At 43.2% G+C, this 19799-nt stretch overlaps 1 protein-coding gene across 6 annotated transcripts in view; it reads left to right on the top strand.

Moving 5' to 3' along the window:
• sgip1a (SH3GL interacting endocytic adaptor 1a) overlaps nucleotides 1-19799 on the top strand; it is a 64202-nt gene that overhangs the window by 13562 nt on the left and 30841 nt on the right. For all 6 annotated transcript variants that reach the window (XM_062998054.1, XM_062998056.1, XM_062998058.1 and 3 more), the window contains exons 2-6: nucleotides 10552-10615; nucleotides 12580-12604; nucleotides 12748-12816; nucleotides 13802-13856; nucleotides 15573-15754. In XM_062998054.1, coding sequence (XP_062854124.1) covers nucleotides 10552-10615; nucleotides 12580-12604; nucleotides 12748-12816; nucleotides 13802-13856; nucleotides 15573-15754 — 395 coding nt within the window. The remainder of the gene's footprint in view (nucleotides 1-10551; nucleotides 10616-12579; nucleotides 12605-12747; nucleotides 12817-13801; nucleotides 13857-15572; nucleotides 15755-19799) is intronic.

Raw genomic sequence — 19799 nt, forward strand, 5'->3', positions numbered from 1 at the left:
GTTTCCTTCTTTAGCACAAGGTTAAAACCTTCAACAGAAATAGTCTGTAATGCGATTCAACTCTACAAATTCAAGGCTCCGTGCATTACAGCCCCGTTTACCTCCTGAGCTGAAATTGATCACGGATTGAATAAAATAAAATGATAGAAGTGATCGGCTTATCCGAGGGTGGGAATGTTGTAGAGATTTCTCACGGCTGCTGCAGTTATGACCCCTGCTGACTGATTGGTGGCGCTGCACATAGACTAGGGATAGTAGAGATCAGTGCGTGACTCTCCGTGCGCGATACGGATCTCCATATGAACTTGCCGGGTGCATGTGAAAAGAAGCGGTTGGTGAGGAGTGGAGGTCCGGATCAGTAGAAGCGACGAAATGCGATCAGGTGATTGGATACGACTAGACTGGGAGAAAATGTGCTCATTTAAGACGGAGGTACAACAAGAAATAAGAAGCAGCTCCACCGGTTTATAAATCGGTGCATTAGCCCAAACTAAGCGCCTGGTTTTCAGCTGATTTGGGGGAATAAATCCTCGTTCCTAAGCTACGATTCAGTTCCAGAACCTGCATGTGTGTGTTATGTAATCGAGTGCTGCTCACAGTACCCCAGCTGTCCCCATCCGAACCCGTCAGACTGCCAGTGTTCCTCTGACCCGCACCGGACGGGGCCGATCAGGTTGTACGGCTGGATTTGGATGTGTGCAGTTTATCCTGTGGTACATATCCAAATCCAGGCTTTATTATTATATATTATATTATATTGTATTATATTACATTACATTACATTAATTATATTAATTATATTAACTACATTACATTACATTACATTATATTACATGTATATTATATTACATTAATTACATTATATTATATTATATTAGTTATATCATATTATATTATTTTATTTTATAATATATTATATTGTATTATTGTTATTTCATGTTATATTATTTTATTATTTTATATTATATTATATTATATTATTATTTTTTATTTTTTATATTATAATATATTTTATTATATTATATTATATTATATATAATATTATTTATTATATTATATTATATAATTTTATTTTATAATTCTTTATATTATATTATATTATTTTATTTTATATTATTTTATATTATTATATTATATTATTTATTATTTAATATTATCAAACATAATAAAAAGGGGGAAAAGGGAGAACCTACTGATGTTCTTCCCATGATCTTCAGTAGATACAGATAATGACTCGATTGATGAGAATATTTCCACATTTTCATTATCAGAAGGATGAATATGTGAGGGTAACAGAACTGAGTGACTAAAACATGGATTTTAACACCATTATTCTACATTTATTACGGAATATAAATATTAAAAACACAGATGCAATCTGGAGTCACTGAACACTGCAGGATAAAAGGATTTCTGACAGATTTTACTCGTTATATTTCATCCTAAAGTGACGTAGGAACAGAACCCGCTCGTTAAGTGCATCCTAATTTTGCAGCATCATTTTGGCCTGTTTTACTAGCACTGACCTGAATGATTGTAGCGTAGGAGAAAAACAGCACACAGTTCTTTCGATGCCAACGTTCGGTGCCACGCAGGCTACAGGCTAAAGCTACAGGCTAATTAGCTTCCCAATTGTTCTCTCAGCCCTGAGCTGTTTGCTAAGCATCAGCCAACAAGTCTGCTCACATGACCGATCCCACGTCAGCGTTGGTTTTAGGACCGGCCTCGATTCGTCGCCCGAGGCCCGCGTGTTTGGCCTGAGTGAAGCGGAATCGATGGGCGAGGAACAACAGGCCTCGAGCGTAATGCGTGTTCGGATCCCCTGCAGCCAGAACAGAACGGTAATGAATTAGATTTACTTTAGAGCCGGAGTATTGAACTCGGAGGCACAGCTCCGGTGGAGGAGTGAGATCGATCGTTCGGAGCTGTTTTAGGGTGAGGGTCAGTGAAACGTGATAGCAGCTAGATGCCCACGCCATTAAGAGAAGGGCTACAAAAATACCCGTCACTTCAAACATCAATATGATGACATGAGGGCACTTTGTGCTTTTATTTATAGTCGTTGACCTTCTGTATTGGGGTGGCATGGTGGCTCGGTGGGTAGCACCATTGCAATAGTGTACGCAACATCCTCAGACCCTCCTGTGGTATCTGGTGCCAGGGCGTTGCCAGCGGGTCCTTATGTACGTTGGGAGGTTGATCGCCCGTTCATTACATTTATATTTTTAGCACTTAGCAGACGTTCTAATCCAGAGTGACTTACAGAAGAGCTTCCACAGTAAATCATAAATTGAGATGTATCCTGGGAATCAAACCCAGGACCTTCTTGCCGTGAGACGACAGTGATACCCATGAGCCTTCTTGTCCTGCGTCTGCATCCTGGTGCCGTCTCCTCTACAGGTACAAGCTTGTCTACGTGATTTTGGAGACGACAGGACTCGACCAGCTGACCTTCTTCCAACGTCCAGTTCTGGTGCCCGTTGTATGGGTTAGCATGGCTCCTGTACACAACAGTGTTGGATGCATCGTGTGTACATACATTCTCCTCATCACCTGGATTCTAATCATCTGCAATCTGAGCCACAGTTCATCTTCTATCGGTCCGTATTATTGCCAAAGATTCCAGACCTCTGGCATCAGTGAGTCTTGGCCGCCCAGCAACCTGTTAGCGATATGTGGCTTGTCCCTTCTTGGACCACAGTTGGTGTGTACTGCCCTTTTACCAGTCCAGTACGTTAACCAGTGAGCTACCACTGTGATCTTGCTAAAGCATATTATATATTATTATATTATATATATATTTTTTTACATTTGCAGCATTTAGCGGACGCCTTTATCCAAAGCGACTTACAGTACTGTGACAGTACACAGTCTAAGCAATTCAGGGTTAAGGGCCTCGCTCAAGGGCCCAACAGTGGCAACCTGGCAGTGGTGGGGCTTAAACCGGCAACCTTCTGATTACTAGTCCAGTGCCTTAACCACTAGGACCACTAGTGATAGAGTGGTCTAGCCTGTGTGATGTGCACTCGTCAGTGCGCTCTCTCTCAGTGCAGGTCCCAAGCCCGGAGAGAAATAGGAGGGTTGCGTCAGGAAGGGCGTACGGTGTAAAAACTGGTCTGCCAGGTCTGGTATGAGGACCAGATCCGCTGTGGCGACGCCCAAATATGGGAGCAGCTTGAAGAAGACGGACCACATGGTTCGGTGGTTTGGAACTTTTGTATTTCGGCGTAGTAGGAGGAGGAATCGCTCGTGTCTGAGAGACTGAGAGACGCTTATACTCCGGATTTAGCTCCATCTGATTTCTACCTCTGGTTCTGTTTGGTTCTGTTCTGTCTGGTTCTGTTCTGTTTGGTTCTGTTCTGTCTGGTTCTGGTCTGTTTAGTTCTGTTCTGTTCTGTTTGGTTCTGTTCTGTAGTAATCACTCGTGTCTGAGAGACGCTTATAGTCTGGATTGAGCTCCATCTGATATACATCTTTTTTTGGTTCTGTTTTATTGTGTTCTGTTCTGTTCGGTTCAGTTCTGTTTGGTTCTGTTCTGTTTTATTGTGTTCTGTTTAGTTCTGTTCTGTCTGGTTTGGTTCTGTTCTGTTTTATTGTGTTCTGTTCTGTCTGGTTCTGTTTTGTTTAGTTCTGTTCTGTCTGGTTCTGTTCTGTTTTATTGTGTTCTGTTCTGTCTGTGCAGTTCTGTCTGGTTCTTCTGGTTCTTTAGCTATATTGTGTTCTGTTCGGTTCTGTTCTGTTTGGTTCTGTTCTGTTTTGTGTTCTGTCTGGTTCTGTTTTGTTTTGTGTTCTGTTTGGTTCTGGTCTGTTTAGTTCTGTTCTGTTTGGTTCTGTTCTGTTCGGTTCAGTTCTGTTTGGTTCTGTTCTGTTTTATTGTGTTCTGTTCTGTCTGGTTCTGTTCTGTTTAGTTCTGTTCTGTTTAGTTCTGTTCTGTCTGGTTCTGTTCTGTTTAGTTCTGTTTGGTTCTGTTCTGTTTAGTTCTGTTCTGTCTGGTTCTGTTCTGTTTTATTGTGTTCTGTTCTGTCTGTGCGGTTCTGTCTGGTTCTTTAGCTATATTGTGTTCTGTTTGATTCTGTTCTGTTTTATTGTGTTCTGTTCATTTCTGTTCTGTTTGGTTCTGTTTTGTTTTGTGTTCTGTTTGGTTCTGTTCTGTCTGGTTCTGTTCTGTTTGGTTCTGTTCTCTTTTGTTGTGTTCTGTTCTGTCTGGTTCTGTTCTGTCTGGTTCTGTTCTGTTTGTTTCTTTTCTGTTCTGTTTGGTTCTGTTCTGTAGTAATTACTCGTGTCTGAGAGACTAAGAGACCTGAGAGACGCTGATAGGCAGGATTTAGCTCCATCTGATTTACACCTATTTGGATGCTGAAAGAAGCTTTAAGGGGAAGAAGATTTTCATGTGACTTTTTGAAGATCCCTCATACAAGAGGTGAGAGTAGTGAGGTGAGAGTAGAGAGGTGAGAGTAGAGAGGTGAGAGTAGTGAGGTGAGAGTAGAGAGGTGAGAGTAGTGAGGTGAGAGTAGAGAGGTGAGAGTAGAGAGGTGAGAGTAGAGAGGTGAGAGTAGAGAGGTGAGAGTAGAGAGGTGAGAGTAGAGAGGTGAGAGTAGTGAGGTGAGAGTAGAGAGGTGAGAGTAGAGAGGTGAGAGTAGAGAGGTGAGAGTAGAGAGGTGGACGTACGGTGAGGTTCTACTGTGATGCTGAGCTGTTCCTGTTTAATAGAATATAAATTTTAGAAGCAACATGCAGCACTTTTTATCTCCAGCCTGCAGTCGGGGTTGAAGCGTGAGGCACTTGATGGAGGCGTAGGTGTAGGTTATGTGTTGGGTGCTAAAATGATGACGCATGCTGGATTCATGTATTAATACTGAAGTGTTCATCACCTCTGTATGTACAGCTAGTCTGCAATATGAGGTGAAGATGATGATGTACTGAAATGGAAATGCTAGACTGGAATCCACTTCATCCCATTCATTTTGACATGAATTTAGAGCACAGAGACGGGGAATCATGAGGATCAGTGCGTGATATATTTACATTACATTTTATCTAAAGTGACTTACAGTACTGTGAGAGTACACAGCTCTAAGCCATTGAGAGTTAAGGGCCTTGCTCAAGGGCCCAACAGTGACAACCTGGCAGTGGTGGGGTTTGAACAAGCAACCTTTTTCCTACCATTTTCTCCCAATTTATCGTAGTCAACAGTTGAGGTGGGTATATTGCTGCTCACGCCTCCTCCGACCCGCGTTCAGCCCTTAGCGGAACCCTTTTACACCCCTGCATTCTGCACAGGCACGTCTATCTGCTAATCAGTGGTAGCTCAGTGGTTAAGGTACTTGACTAGTAACCAGGAGGTTGCCGGTTCAAGCCCCACCACCGCCGAGTTGCCACTGTTGGGCCCCTGAGCAAGACCCTATCAGGGTCCTTACACAGCGTTTGAAGACCACACCCACATAGTCCGGGCATCCCGCCCTAGCAGAAGCGTGTACCTAGATGGCGCCCAGCCGACCGGTGGCAACACAGAGGAGTTCAGAATCTCAGTGCTAGTGGAATATCCTGCTGCGCCACCTGGGTGCTGAACCAGCGACCTTTCGATTACTAGACCAGTACCTTAACCGTTCTTCGTATGAGGTCGTCTTGTGCAGGTGAATAGAAGCGGTCTGAATTGCACACGTGTGGAGGGGAAATACGATTGCAGGTATACTGTAGGTGACCTATTAAAGAACTATTGCTTTACAAAGTGCTTTAGGGACAATTTTAGCCTTGTGGGTGGAGCTGTGGGTCACCAACTGCAACATTGTGGGTTTGAATCTCCTCCACCAGTCACATACGTGAAGTTATAATCTAACATAAATGATATTTTAACATTCTTAGCTGTCAGTAAACGAGATGTGTGTGTTTTTAATCCAAATTGGAGCTGAGGTTTGTTTATTATTTAAGAGGAAAGATTCCAGTGGGCACTCGGGACTAGGTGGCAGCGCCGCCGCCTTCCTGCGCGATGCCATCTACGAAACTAAGCTTTTCCAACCGATGCTATCAGTAAAGAACCTAAACGTAAATACGGCTGTTATTCCACGCTGTGTGCGAACACAGGAAGCTGGATATGAAGATGTTCAAGGATAAAAGCACAGTGTACTTCAGCATGATGCTAGAAAGCGGCCCTTTGCTTTTATCCTTGAATTTTTCCCCTAATCATCTTCAGCATCTTCATTTCCTGGCTCTTGTGTTTATTTTACAGCCTTCTCAACGACTTCCTGTTTGCTGGGAAGGTTTTCCTGTGTGTTGCCGCTCCTGGTTGTTGTTGTTGTTACTCCGTAAGAGCAGGAATCACGTTCCCGTCACTGTGCGTGGATATAAAAATAAATAAAGCCAGAGGACTTTAGCTAGTCCTCTGTTATCTAGCTGGATTTATGAACTTGGGTTTTCTACAGTTCCTCTTCCTCTGCTGGAGACCCCGATGGTGTATGAGGAGGGTATATTCTCCTGACACGCCCTCCCCCCAACGTGTGCACGACCCCTCCTTATTCGCCCGTACTTTGGTGGATTGGTGTGTGAGTCACACACTGATCTCCATGTTCCTCCACTTCTGTACAGTAAACTCGGGCTACTAACCAGGGTCCCTGAAGACCCCGCCCACTTTTTTTCTGTCCGGTCTTTTCCCACACAGCAGACTAGTGTCCGATTTTGTCTGCTGCTCTTTCTGCACTGCCGATTGTGCTTACTAGGGGGCACTAAGTCGACCGGTAGCAGAGCTGAGAGTTACTTATATTTTGCTCTAACACTTACTGAATGGCTTTGAATGGTTCTGTTTGGTTCTGTTCTGTTTGGTTCTGTTCTGTTTGGTTCTGTTCTGTTTGGTTCTGTTCTTTTTGGTTCTGTTCTCTTTGATTCTGTTCTCTTGTGTTCTGTTCTGTTTAGTTCTGTTCTGTTTGGTTCTGTTCTCTTGTGTTCTGTTCTGTTTGGTTCTGTTCTGTTTGGTTCTGTTCTGTTTGGGTCTGTTCTCCTGTGTTCTGTTCTGTTTGGTTCTGTTCTCTTGTGTTCTGTTCTGTTTGGTTCTGTTCTCTTGTGTTCTGTTTGGTTCTGTTCTCTTGTGTTCTGTTCTGTTTGGTTCTGTTCTGTTTGGTTCTGTTCTGTAGTAACCGCTCATGTCTGAGAGACGCTTATAGTCCGGATTTAGCTCCATCTGACTTCCACCTTTATGGTTCTATTCTGTTTGGTTCTGTTCTGTTTGGTTCTGTTCTCTTTTGTTCTGTTCTGTTTGGTTCTGTTCTGTAGTAATCGCTCGTGTCTGAGAGTCTGAGAGATGCTTATATCCTGATTTAGCTCCATCTGATTTACACCTGTTTGGACGTTGAAAGAAGCTTTAAGGGGAAGAAGATTTTCATGTGACTTTTTGAAGATCCCTCATACAACAGTTGAGAGTAGTGAGTAGAGAGGTGAGAGTAGAGAGGTGAGAGTAGAGAGGTGAGAGTAGTGAGGTGAGAGTAGGAGGTGAGAGTAGAGAGGTGAGAGTAGAGAGGTGAGAGTAGAGAGGTGAGAGTAGAGAGGTGAGAGTAGAGAGGTGAGAGTAGGGAGGTGAGAGTAGAGAGGTGAGAGTAGAGAGGTGAGAGTAGAGAGGTGAGAGAGAGTAGAGAGGTGAGAGAGAGTAGAGCGGTGGACGTACGGTGAGGTTTCTACTGTGATGCTGAGCTGTTCCTGTTTAATAGAATATAAATTTTAGAAGCAACATGCAGCACTTTTTTTCTGTCCGTCTTTTTCTAGACTAGTGGCCGATTTTGTCTGCTGCTCTTTCTGCACTGCCGATTGTGCTCACTAGGGCGCGTCAAGTCGACCGGTAGCAGAGCTGAGAGTTACTTGCTCTAACACTTACTGAATTTAATGGTTTTGAATGGTTGCTGTTGCTAGAATAAGTTTGAGTATGGAGAGCAGTGCGTGAGTCTCCGTGCACGATACGGATCTCCGTATGAACCTGCAGGTGAAAAGAAGTGGTCGGTACTGTACACGTGTCGGAGGAGGCGTGTGTTCGTCACGCCCCTCCTCGGTCAGGAGCAGATGAGAAATACGATTGAAGAACTGAATATGACTAAAATGCCGTGAGCCGATCATTTCTGAGTAGAAGCGTTTATTGTCTGTTTTACCACCTGTTTATCCTGGTCAGGGTCACGGTGGGTGCTATTTTTAGGTCAATTTTAGTAGCTTCTGTTGACCTGAGGAGTGCATGCGATTGAACTGTGGAAGGAAACCAGAGCACTCGATTTACCTGGGAATCGAACCCAGAACCTTCCGACTATGAGGTGGCAGTGCTACCCACCGAGCCATAATATGTGAACCTACATAACAGTGTTATGATATTAAAGGGATACACAGTGGAACCTCTATTTAACAGACTGGGGGGGGGGGGGCACTGGTCTGTAAAATGCGGTTGTCCTCGGTCAGGAGCAGAGGAGAAATACGACTGGGGAATTGGATATGACTAAAATGGGTGAAGCAGCAGAAAGAAGCAGAGGAATCAGCAGCGTCGAGTTGATTTGCTTCCTCAGTGATTTCCTGAAGCTCCTGCACGCACACGTCATCAAAAATACCCACTTATGGGAATTAGGTAGGTTGGCACGGCCGTGGGCACTTTGCCTGGTCTCTCACTGGGTACGTGCGGTATTAAGCAGAGCCGTGAGTGGGAGATCCTGGACCTCCTGACCTGCTGTTTAATTAAACCAGTCCTGACGAGCCTCCGTCTTTCTTCTGAACGTTCTGATCGAGCGAGTGTGTGTGTGTGCACCCTGCGATGGACCGACGCCCCGTCCAGGGTGTTACTGTGTGCCTTGCGCCCATTGAAAAGCTGATTGGATAAGCGGTTAAGCGGTGTGTGTGTGTGTGTGGTCAGCTGAGCTGTAGGGTGTAGCCATTCCATCTCAGGGCTTCGACCATTCCTCTGTAGATATTGCCAATCACATCTGTGTAGACGCCTGACCGGCTGACAGCACCCCTGAGATGTTCAGGCATTCATTCATTGTTTGTTTTACCACTTCTTCATCCTGGTCATGGTCACGGTGGGTCCTATTCACTTGGCGAAAGGCAGGAAACACCCCAGACAGGTCACCAGTCTATTACAGGGCAAACACACACACACACACACACACAGGTCAGTTTTAGTATAACCTGACTGCATGTTGTTGGACTGTGGGAGGAAACCGAAGACAGGAAGGGTGGTCGAAGTGCTGAGATGGATTGTAGCAATGTCTTGGACATTCCTGCCTTGTGTCCAGTGAAACCGGACCCGTTGCAACGCATTGCAAATGAAAATGAAAAAGCAACTGCTGGATTTTGAGATGAAGAAGGTGGGAAACCATGTGAAGGATTATGGAGCTGATTTGTGGGCCGGACTGGACGCTCTGACAGGAGCTGAAGGGAAACGTTTAGTGAGGATCAATAAAGTCGTCCATCCAGCTCCAGCTCCTTCTTACCTCCTAATTTCTGGCTTGATTGACGGGTGCCAGACTTTCCTCCGGGTCCTGCTGAGAGCACAGTTCAGTCGAACTCTGATTCACTGTCCGGCTGGTGGTTGCTGCCAGTCCTTAATGAGGAATTTTTGTAGATTTGATCCCAAAAAGTGATGTCATAAGTTCTCATAAGTCATCGTCATCATCATCATCTGTTCCGCAAGCAAAGAGTCCCAGTCATCTCTCTCCCCCGCCGCTTCTACCAGCTTTGGTGGGATCCCCAGGCGTTCCCATGCCAGCTGGGAGATGTAATCCCTCCAGCAGGTCCTGGGTGGACCCCGGGGCCTCCTCCCAGTCGGCCGTGCCTGATATACCTCCAAAGGCATCCTTATCAGATGCCGAACCACCTCAACTGTCTCTTCTACACGCGAAGAAACAGAGGTTCTACTCCAAGCTCCTCCCGTATTGCTGAGCTCCTCACCCGATCACGGAGAGTATGCCCAGCAACCGGAGAAACCGGTTGAAACTGGAGAAAGCTCATTTCGGCCGCTTGTATCCGCGACCTCGTTCTTTCGGTCATTACCCAAAGCTTGTGACCACAGGTGAGGATAGGAACATTGGGTGCGGACCCAACCTACAGTCCATCTCATGATCCCTCTTCGCATCACTCATTTACATTTTACATTTACGCTTTTTTATCCAAAGCGACTTACAGTATACAGGTTAAGCAATTGAGGGTTAAGGGCCTTGCTCGAGGGCCCAACAGTTGCAACCTGGCAGTGGTGGGGTTTGAACCGGCAACCTTCTGCTTACTAGTCCAGTGCCTTAACCACTAGGCTACAACTGCCCACTCGTGAACAAGACCCCGAGATATTTGAACTCCTTCACTTGAGGTAGGTTCTCACCTCCTACTCGCTGGGAGCATGCCAGCTTTTTTTTAATGATGCCTGACAGTCAGGAAATTAGGATTTAAATAGTTTTCACACCAGATGCCCTTCCTGTCACAACCCACCTATTACTATCCGGGCTTGGAACCAGCGAGCACACTGTGTTCTTTGTGTTTGTTTCTTTCACTTTTTTAACCTCCTGATTTGATCTGACCTCCTACAATCTGTCTTATTTTCAGGACTGAAAAAGCGAACCAGGAAGGCTTTCGGGATGCGAAAGAAAGAGAAGGACACCGACTCCACGTGAGTGATTATTACCACCAGTACCTTTTTTTTTACACATTAATATGACACGAAATGTATTTTTTAATAAATAATAAAAGCTAGAAATGGTCGCTGAATCTCTCAGATGGCTTAACAAGGTGTCTGTAAATAATAATAAAAAAATAAATAAATAAACTTGAGAAATACACAAAACCAAAGTGGAACTTGAGAGACAGTTGTCTGCCATCTTCAAGTAGAACCAAATGAGTGCTGGATGCAACCCTGCCAGCTACTCGATCCACCAATGAGTTTCAACCCAAATGCTCAGCAGAGAACCAGACAGGGGAATCCAGTAAACACAAAAAAGCAGCAAAATGACCCATGGACTAAAACTTCAGACAAGTGAGGACATCCGTGACAGCTACTCAATCCACCAATAAGCTGCAACATAAATGCTCAACAGAGAATCAGACAGGAGAATTCAGTAAACACAAAAAAGCAGCAACACCACCCATAGATCAAAACTCCAGACCAGAGAGGACATCTGTGCCAGCTACTTGATCCACCAATGAGCTGCAACCTAAATGCTCACCTGAGAACCAGACAGTGGAATCCAGTAAACACAAGAGAGCAACAACACCCCCCATGGATCAAAACTCCAGACTATGGAGGACATTCATGACAGCTGCGTAGGATCACCGGCACAGTTACCTGAATAAAAGACCAGCAGGAGAAGCCAGGCAGGCTGACAAGACCGACCTTTCGGCGGTTATACTGGTCAGACAAACAGGACTAACTATCCAACAGATACTTAGGGAGTCTGGAATTCAAAAAATCTGAGGAGCCGGTAGCTTTAAAGTAAAACTTTTTAACCCTTTAAAGCCTAAACCACCAAAACATTGCCCAAAAATGCTAATCTTTTGAAACTGGAGTGCTTATTTGACCTTTTGTGAAATGTGTGAGTGAGTGGTAAAAACATCCATGTAAAACTACAGGTGGGTGAGTGCTGGATGAGGTGCAAGCAGTACATGAATGATCCAACAGGGGGCAGAAGACATACGTCTACTTGTACACATTAAGTTTTTCAGGAAAGCACTATACAGTCATGTGAAAAAGTTAGGACACCTCATGAGAACCTTTGTCTTTTTGAACATATTTAAACAAATGGACATTTGAGCTTCATTTGAACAGTACTGAGAGATGGAGCTTATATCGTTAAACAAATAAAACTGAAAAAATTACTTTTAAACAGAGGATGTAAAATGTAATGAACAAAAATGGAAATTTATTGTTAGGAAAAAGTTAGGACACCCTATACTTTACTTCCCCCATTTGGCTGAGATAACCTCATTAAGACGTTTCCTATAACCATCTACCGTCTCTGACATCGACTGGGAGAAAGTTTTCCCCACTCCTCCATGCAGAACTTCTTCAGCTGTGTGAGGTTTGAGGGGTTTCTTGCATGCACAGCCCGTTTCAAATCACCCCACATCATCTCAATAGGATTAAGATCCGGGCTTTGACTCGGCCATACCAGAACTCTCCATTTCTTTCTTTTGATTCATTCCTTAATGGATTCACTGGAATGTTTTGGGTCGTTGTCATGCTGCATGGTCCACCTCCGCTTTCAATGGTCTTACATTTTCCTCAAGCACCCTCTGATACAGTGAATAATTCATCGTGGATTCCATAATGGAGAGTTTGCCACACCCTGCTGCTGCAAAGCAGCCCCAAAACATGACATTTCCACCTCCGTGCTTCACAGTTGGTATGAGGTTCTTGTGCTCAAATCCTGTTTGGTTTGCGCCAAACATGTCTGCTGTTACTGTGCCCAAATAATTTAACTTTGGATTCATCTGTCCAAAGCACAGAGCATGTATAGGTCTCTAAAGCTTATGTATCAAATATGATACACTTGGTGTTACAGGGTTAAAGTGCAAGTCTGAGTGCTTAGAATTTGGAGACCTAATGAATTTTTAATGTTGTCTTTTTCCCCCTCTTAGGGGTTCACCAGACAGAGAATCGGGGGTAAGTACCCACCCGACTCCTATCTACTCTTATACACAAGAATGATTAACGGTCGCTGAACCTTACGTGACCTTACAGTGTTTTAGAGCCTCGGCTGTAAATAAAGTCCACAGAATGATGAAACTGATTCCACTTTCATTCAGTCACAGACGCAGAAGAAGAGTAACGGAGCTCCCAATGGCTTCTACGGCGAGATCGACTGGGACCGATATGTAAGCATTCGCTTTTAAATCCTTTCAGCCGTTCACGTATATTCAGGCATTGCCACCGTGGACCTGGGCTTGGGACCTGCACTGAGAGCGCACTCACAAGTTCACCTCTTAGTGACCAGGCTGTTTCAGCCAGACCCTCGGACATTCACGCTAGTGAATTCATGAAGTCCATGCAGACGCCCGACTGGCCGATAGCACCGCTGAGATTAGAACCCTGGATCCCCAGACCTCAGCAGTAGTGGGCTAGAGTACAGCTACAATACTTATGTGTGTTAATCTAAGAGTCTGTCCCAAGATCTAAAGAGGTGCATCAGTAGAGAGGATTCTAATAAGACATGGAGCTCATAAGGCAGATTATTCAGACGCTCTACTTTACATCACCGCAGGTTTAGCTTACTAAGCTAACACGGTTAGCCTCAGGACGTTCAAACCCGCTAGCACGCCAGCTAACGTCTCCCTCCGTGTACGGAAAACGCTTAAACTGTCCCTGACGCCCCAATTTACAAATAAACGACACTTGTGCAAGTCATTAATAAGAATGATTTATGGTCCGTCTGAAAACCGAGCGCTCTCTCTCCACACAGACACATTTCCTATCATCCTACACCCCCGAGAAGAGGGCGTGTCTAAATTCTTAGATCCCTTAAAATGCTCCTACTGAGGCGCCTTAATTCTGAGTGATGATCTGACTGAATAACAAGGGAGCGTCCGACGCCTCCTCAGCGCTGAAGGCAATCCCAGCATTCAGTGCGGGACGACTTTTCTCACTAAAAAAGACATTTCCATCCTGGAAGAGACCACTCACATCATATAAATGATACATCATATTAATCAGTCGATCAGTCATCAGCTTGTATTCACTGATTGATGGTAAAAGGACATTTGTGTCTAAATTATCGACACTTATCACGTCTTGTGTATTATACTGGTGTAACTGGTCCTGCTGGGACCCTGAGTCTGACCATGTGACTGCTTTGTGTTCCAGAACTCGCCCATGGTGGATGATGAAGGATACAGCATCAGGCCAGATGAAGACGGAGATATCCTACAACTACATATAGTCCAGTCTAATTTAATATTTTGTGTTTTTAATATTATGACTTTAACTAAAGAGAATTAACTCCACCAGCTTTAATTAATATAAAATTGAGACATTTAGGGATGTACAAACCTTAATTCTTTTAAAAAAAAAGTTAATAAAAAGGTGTTAATTGAATCCAGTACACAGCAGTATGTGTATTCCTCTATTCCCTGATGGTATTCACCTCTACTGCTGCAGACCTCCAATCCTTGACTAACACACACCCCCTCCGACACGTGTGCAGTACCGACCGCTTCTTTTCCCCTGCACCATATGAAGATCTGTAACGTGCACGGAGAGTCACGCACTAATCCCCATGATCCCTCGTCTCTGTGCAGTTCCATAGATCAGCCAGCAGAGGTCGTAACTGCAGCAGTTATGAGGAATCCCCTCAGGCGATCCCTCCCTCCCCGTATAGGTGCCCGGTTGGCCGTTAGCAGAGCTGAGATTTGAAGTTGCGAGCTTTATTTGTAAATTTTTTGTAAATCAGTCCTGACAATAAATGCAATTAATAAACGAATTAATTAATAAATTACAGTTAATACATTAAATAATTTAAATAAATTAAATATTAAATTATAGTTAATAAATTTACATTTACATTTTCGGCATTTAGCAGACGCCTTTATCCAAAGCGACTTACAGTAGTTACAGTATACAGTCTGAGCAATTGAGGGTTAAGGGCCTTGCTCAAGGGCCCAGCAGCAGCAACCTGGCAGTGATGGGGCTTGAACCAGTGACCTTCTGGTTACTAGTCCAGTACCTTAACCTCTAGGCTACGGCTTGCCCAGTTTATTAAATTAATTAATAAACTTCAGTTAATAAATTTATTAATAAATACAGTTAATAAATTAAATTTAGTTAATAAATACAGGTAATAAAATAATGATTAAACTACAGTTAATAAATACAGTAAATAAAGTAATTAATAAACTTCAGTTAATAAATTTGTTAATAAATACAGTTAATAAACTAATCAATTAATAAATTACAGTTAATAAATAATTAATTAATACAGTTAATAAACTCATTAATTAATAAATAAAGTTAATAAATACAGTTAATAAATTAATTAATAAATTACAGTTAATTAATTAATTAAGAAGTTAGTGTTAATAAATTAAGAAGTTACAGTTAATAAATTAGATATAGTTAATAAATTAATAAATGACAGTTAATAAATTTAATATAGTTAATAATGTGGCACAATTTTACTATCCAGTGTAGCAGATGTAAATATATCATAAGGAATTAGGCAGGACGTAGCCATGATTTAAACATGGAGGGGCGGGGGGTAAAAAGCTACCGAAATTGGCATTCCTGCCATATTAACAACTGATGGGAACACTGATGGATCCTAACATTACATGAAGCTAAGGTGTGAAATATGTGTGTTTATCATTTTTACATCATTACACTAGAGTGGGGGGGGGGGGGGGGGGTTCATCTGAATATGGTGGGGGGTTCATGTATATTGTGATAACAGTCTTGGTTTTAATTATTTGACGTAACTGGCTACTACATTTGTAAAACAACTATCCTGTGTTGAGTAGAACCAAATGAGCACTGGATGCAACCTTGCCAGCTACTCGATCCACCATTGAGTTGCACCTGATGGTAATGAAACTCCAGGTTTTTCCGAGGTTTTATTAAGTTTTCCCTAACACCTCCCCACCGACCCCTAATGAAAAGTCACACTTCTTCTCCTCGAGCGAGTCGGAGGAAGAGGAGGACCACCGCAAGAAGTTCAAGATCAAGATCAAACCTCTGCTTGCAGACAGCAGCGACTTCGTGTCTCCATCTGTGGATGAGCTGAAAGCCTCTATAGGAAACATAACTCTGTCCCCAACGCCCATGGTGAGTCCCGTCCGTGTTACCTTTTATACCTAAAGTCTGTATTTCATCCCTCCGCCCCTCTGTGTCCGTCTGTGCTGTGTTCATTATGTTTTGCTTTTCTGATCAGTGAGGAATGTTCATTATTTCTGCTGCATGTGCTCGTGCTGGAGACTTTGCATATTTACAGAAATACATTATTGTTTGAGTAAAGCTTTCTGCACTGCGTCATCATTAAGTATCATCATCTCCCAAACTGAGTTTATAGATAAATAGTTAAAATTACCCAAAGTTAGTGTAAGAGGTTTAAATCACCTAGAATTAGTTTAGGATGGTTTTAAGTTACCCAAAATGGGATTAAATTGCTCTAAATTAAAAGAAGAAGAAGAAGAAGAAGAAGAACCTTAATTTGTCATTATACTTGAGTACAACAAAATTTAGTTTGACACTCTCCAAAAAAATAAAAAGATTAAAAAAAGAAGAAGTATTTACATAAATTAGTTTGGAATGGGATTAAGTTGCTCTAAGTTCATTTGAGATGGAGTTAAATTACCCAAAAAAAGTTTGGGATGGGGTTAAATCTCCCAAAATGAGTTAAAATGGCCCAAAGTTATTTTGGGATGGGGTTAAATGGTCCAATACTAGTTTAGGATGGGGTTAAATTACCCAAAGTTAGTTTGGGATGGGGTTAAATCTTCCAAAATGAGTTTAAATGGCCCAAAGTTAGTTTGGTATGGGGTTAAATGGCCCAAAGTTAGTTTGGGATGGGGTTAAATGGCCCAATAATAGTGTGGGATGGGGTTAAATTACCCAAAGTTAGTTTGGAATGGGGTTAAACCTCCCAAAATGAGTTTAAATGACCCAAAGTTAGTTTAGGATGGGGTTAAATGGCCCAATAATAGTTTGGGATGGGGTTAAATCTTCCAAAATGAGTTTAAATGGCCCAAAGTTAGTTTGGGATGGGGTTAAATCTTCCTAAATGAGTTTAAATTGCCCATATTAAGTTTAGGGTAGGGTTATATCACTCAAAATTCATTTGGGATGGGGATGAATGCCCCAAAGTTAGTTTGGGATGGGGTTTCATGGCCCAAAGCTAATTTGGGATGCTTTTTGAACAGCTGCTGTATAAAAGGTGCAACAGAAATGAAATAACAAGCATTTTTAATTATCTTTGGTACAAATTAGCATTTTTTTAAATTCATAACAGAATACAAAATGAGGTTTTACTATTACTGTGGGTGATAATAAATGATATTAGTGTTTTACTAAAGTTCGGCACAGGCAGTAACTTGACATGGGGTTAAATCCCTGTCCAGAACCTTTATTATGACATTATTATGGAGTCTATCCTCTTTTTGCGGCTATAACAGCCTCCAGTTTATACAGTGTATCACAAAAGTGAGTACACCCCTCACATTTCTGCAAATATTTCATTATATCTTTTCATGGGACAACACTATAGACATGAAACTTGGATATAACTTAGAGTAGTCAGTGTACAACTTGTATAGCAGTGTAGATTTACTGTCTTCTGAAAATAACTCAACACACAGCCATTAATGTCTAAATGGCTGGCAACATAAGTGAGTACACCCCACAGTGAACATGTCCAAATTGTGCCCAAAGTGTCAATATTTTGTGTGACCACCATTATTATCCAGCACTGCCTTAACCCTCCTGGGCATGGAATTCACCAGAGCTGCACAGGTTGCAACTGGAATCCTCTTCCACTCCTCCATGATGACATCACGGAGCTGGTGGATGTTAGACACCTTGAACTCCTCCACCTTCCACTTGAGGATGCGCCACAGGTGCTCAATTGGGTTTAGTCCATCACCTTTACCTTCAGCTTCCTCAGCAAGGCAGTTGTCATCTTGGAGGTTGTGTTTGGGGTCGTTATCCTGTTGGAAAACTGCCATGAGGCCCAGTTTTCGAAGGGAGGGGATCATGCTCTGTTTCAGAATGTCACAGTACATGTTGGAATTCATGTTTCCCTCAATGAACTGCAGCTCCCCAGTGCCAGCAACACTCATGCAGCCCAAGACCATGATGCTACCACCACCATGCTTGACTGTAGGCAAGATACAGTTGTCTTGGTACTTCTCACCAGGGCGCCGCCACACATGCTGGACACCATCTGAGCCAAACAAGTTTATCTTGGTCTCGTCAGACCACAGGGCATTCCAGTAATCCATGTTCTTGGACTGCTGGTCTTCAGCAAACTGTTTGCGGGCTTTCTTGTGTGTCAGCTTCCTTCTGGGATGACGACCATGCAGACCGAGTTGATGCAGTGTGCGGCGTATGGTCTGAGCACTGACAGGCTGACCTCCCACGTCTTCAACCTCTGCAGCAATGCTGGCAGCACTCATGTGTCTATTTTTTAAAGCCAACCTCTGGATATGACGCCGAACACGTGGACTCAACTTCTTTGGTCGACCCTGGCGAAGCCTGTTCCGAGTGGAACCTGTCCTGGAAAACCACTGTATGACCTTGGCCACCATGCTGTAGCTCAGTTTCAGGGTGTTAGCAATCTTCTTATAGCCCAGGCCATCTTTGTGGAGAGCAACAATTCTATTTCTCACATCCTCAGAGAGTTCTTTGCCATGAGGTGCCATGTTGAATATCCAGTGGCCAGTATGAGAGAATTGTACCCAAAACACCAAATTTAACAGCCCTGCTCCCCATTTACACCTGGGACCTTGACACATGACACCAGGGAGGGACAACGACACATTTGGGCACAATTTGGACATGTTCACTGTGGGGTGTACTCACTTATGTTGCCAGCTATTTAGACATTAATGGCTGTGTATTGAGTTATTTTCAGAAGACAGTAAATCTACACTGCTATACAAGCTGTACACTGACTACTCTAAGTTATATCCAAGTTTCATGTCTATAGTGTTGTCCCATGAAAAGATATAATGAAATATTTGCAGAAATGTGAGGGGTGTACTCACTTTTGTGATACACTGTATACTCAGAGTCAAATCTAATCAGCCACTGGTGCTTTAATGAAAACCAGATTATCTGAGTCGTCAGAATGTTGCAACAGTCCTAATGTATAGTGTAGTGTTATAGTGTTAAATTTCAGCCATGCTGCACCAATGTACAACACATTTACAAGGTCCTGGTGGGCGGGGCATAACTCTATTAATGACCATGGCTGCGTCCGGAATCGCATACTTCCATACTCAATAGTACGCGAGAGCGGTTAGTATGTCCGAATACATAGTATACACAAAGAGGTACGCGAGAAGTACCCGGATGACCTACTTATTGGGCAGCCATGTTTGAGTATGCAAGCGATGCACACTTGCGGTCCGTTAATGTATCCCATAATGCAACTGGAGCTGCATAGGCGTTTGAAGCGTAATAAGAAACAAGAAAGATAGCGGTCCTCTCTTTACAAGTGTAAGTAAGATAAATAAAATAAAACATTTTAAAGACGAATTAATAACAAAAACACGATAAATATCCAAAAGTTTGGCGAGTGGGGTTTGTAATGAGTCTGTAACCATGGTGATATTACGTCATCACGTCCCACGTCATCACTTGACGTTGGAAAGATGGCGGATGTAGTGCGTAGCAGTGTTGTGTGCATACTGCACACTTCTGTACTGGAAGTATGTACTTTTTTACCGGCAGAGTAGTGCATACTTCCTCCAATCTAGTGCATACTCTGTAAGTATGTGATTCCGGACGCAGCTCATGGTTTTGGAATTGTGTATTTAACACGCTCATAGTCGTCATAGGCGTCTCTATACTTCTTGATATCTTTATAAAGTAGGAACTGTGCGCTCCCCCAGGATCATGAGCGAGTATATAAATTATGTGAGAGAGTTAAAATTTGTAACCATTTGCTGTTGGACCGACCGGTGTCAGGTGAACTTTAGGGAACCCTGTGTGCTAATTAGCCTAGCGTGACTCTCCCAGAATGCACTGGGAGTGTCGGGTGTGCTGACGGACTCGGCGTCCTCCCTCAATAATTCAGCTCGGAAACTCGGCGCAGCGACGCGGCGTTACGTCGCTCAGAAGCACAAGATCAGTGTGTGTGTGTGTGCGTGTG

The sequence above is a fragment of the Trichomycterus rosablanca genome, chromosome 6 (assembly GCF_030014385.1).
Source record: "Trichomycterus rosablanca isolate fTriRos1 chromosome 6, fTriRos1.hap1, whole genome shotgun sequence".
Lineage (NCBI taxonomy): Eukaryota > Metazoa > Chordata > Actinopteri > Siluriformes > Trichomycteridae > Trichomycterus > Trichomycterus rosablanca.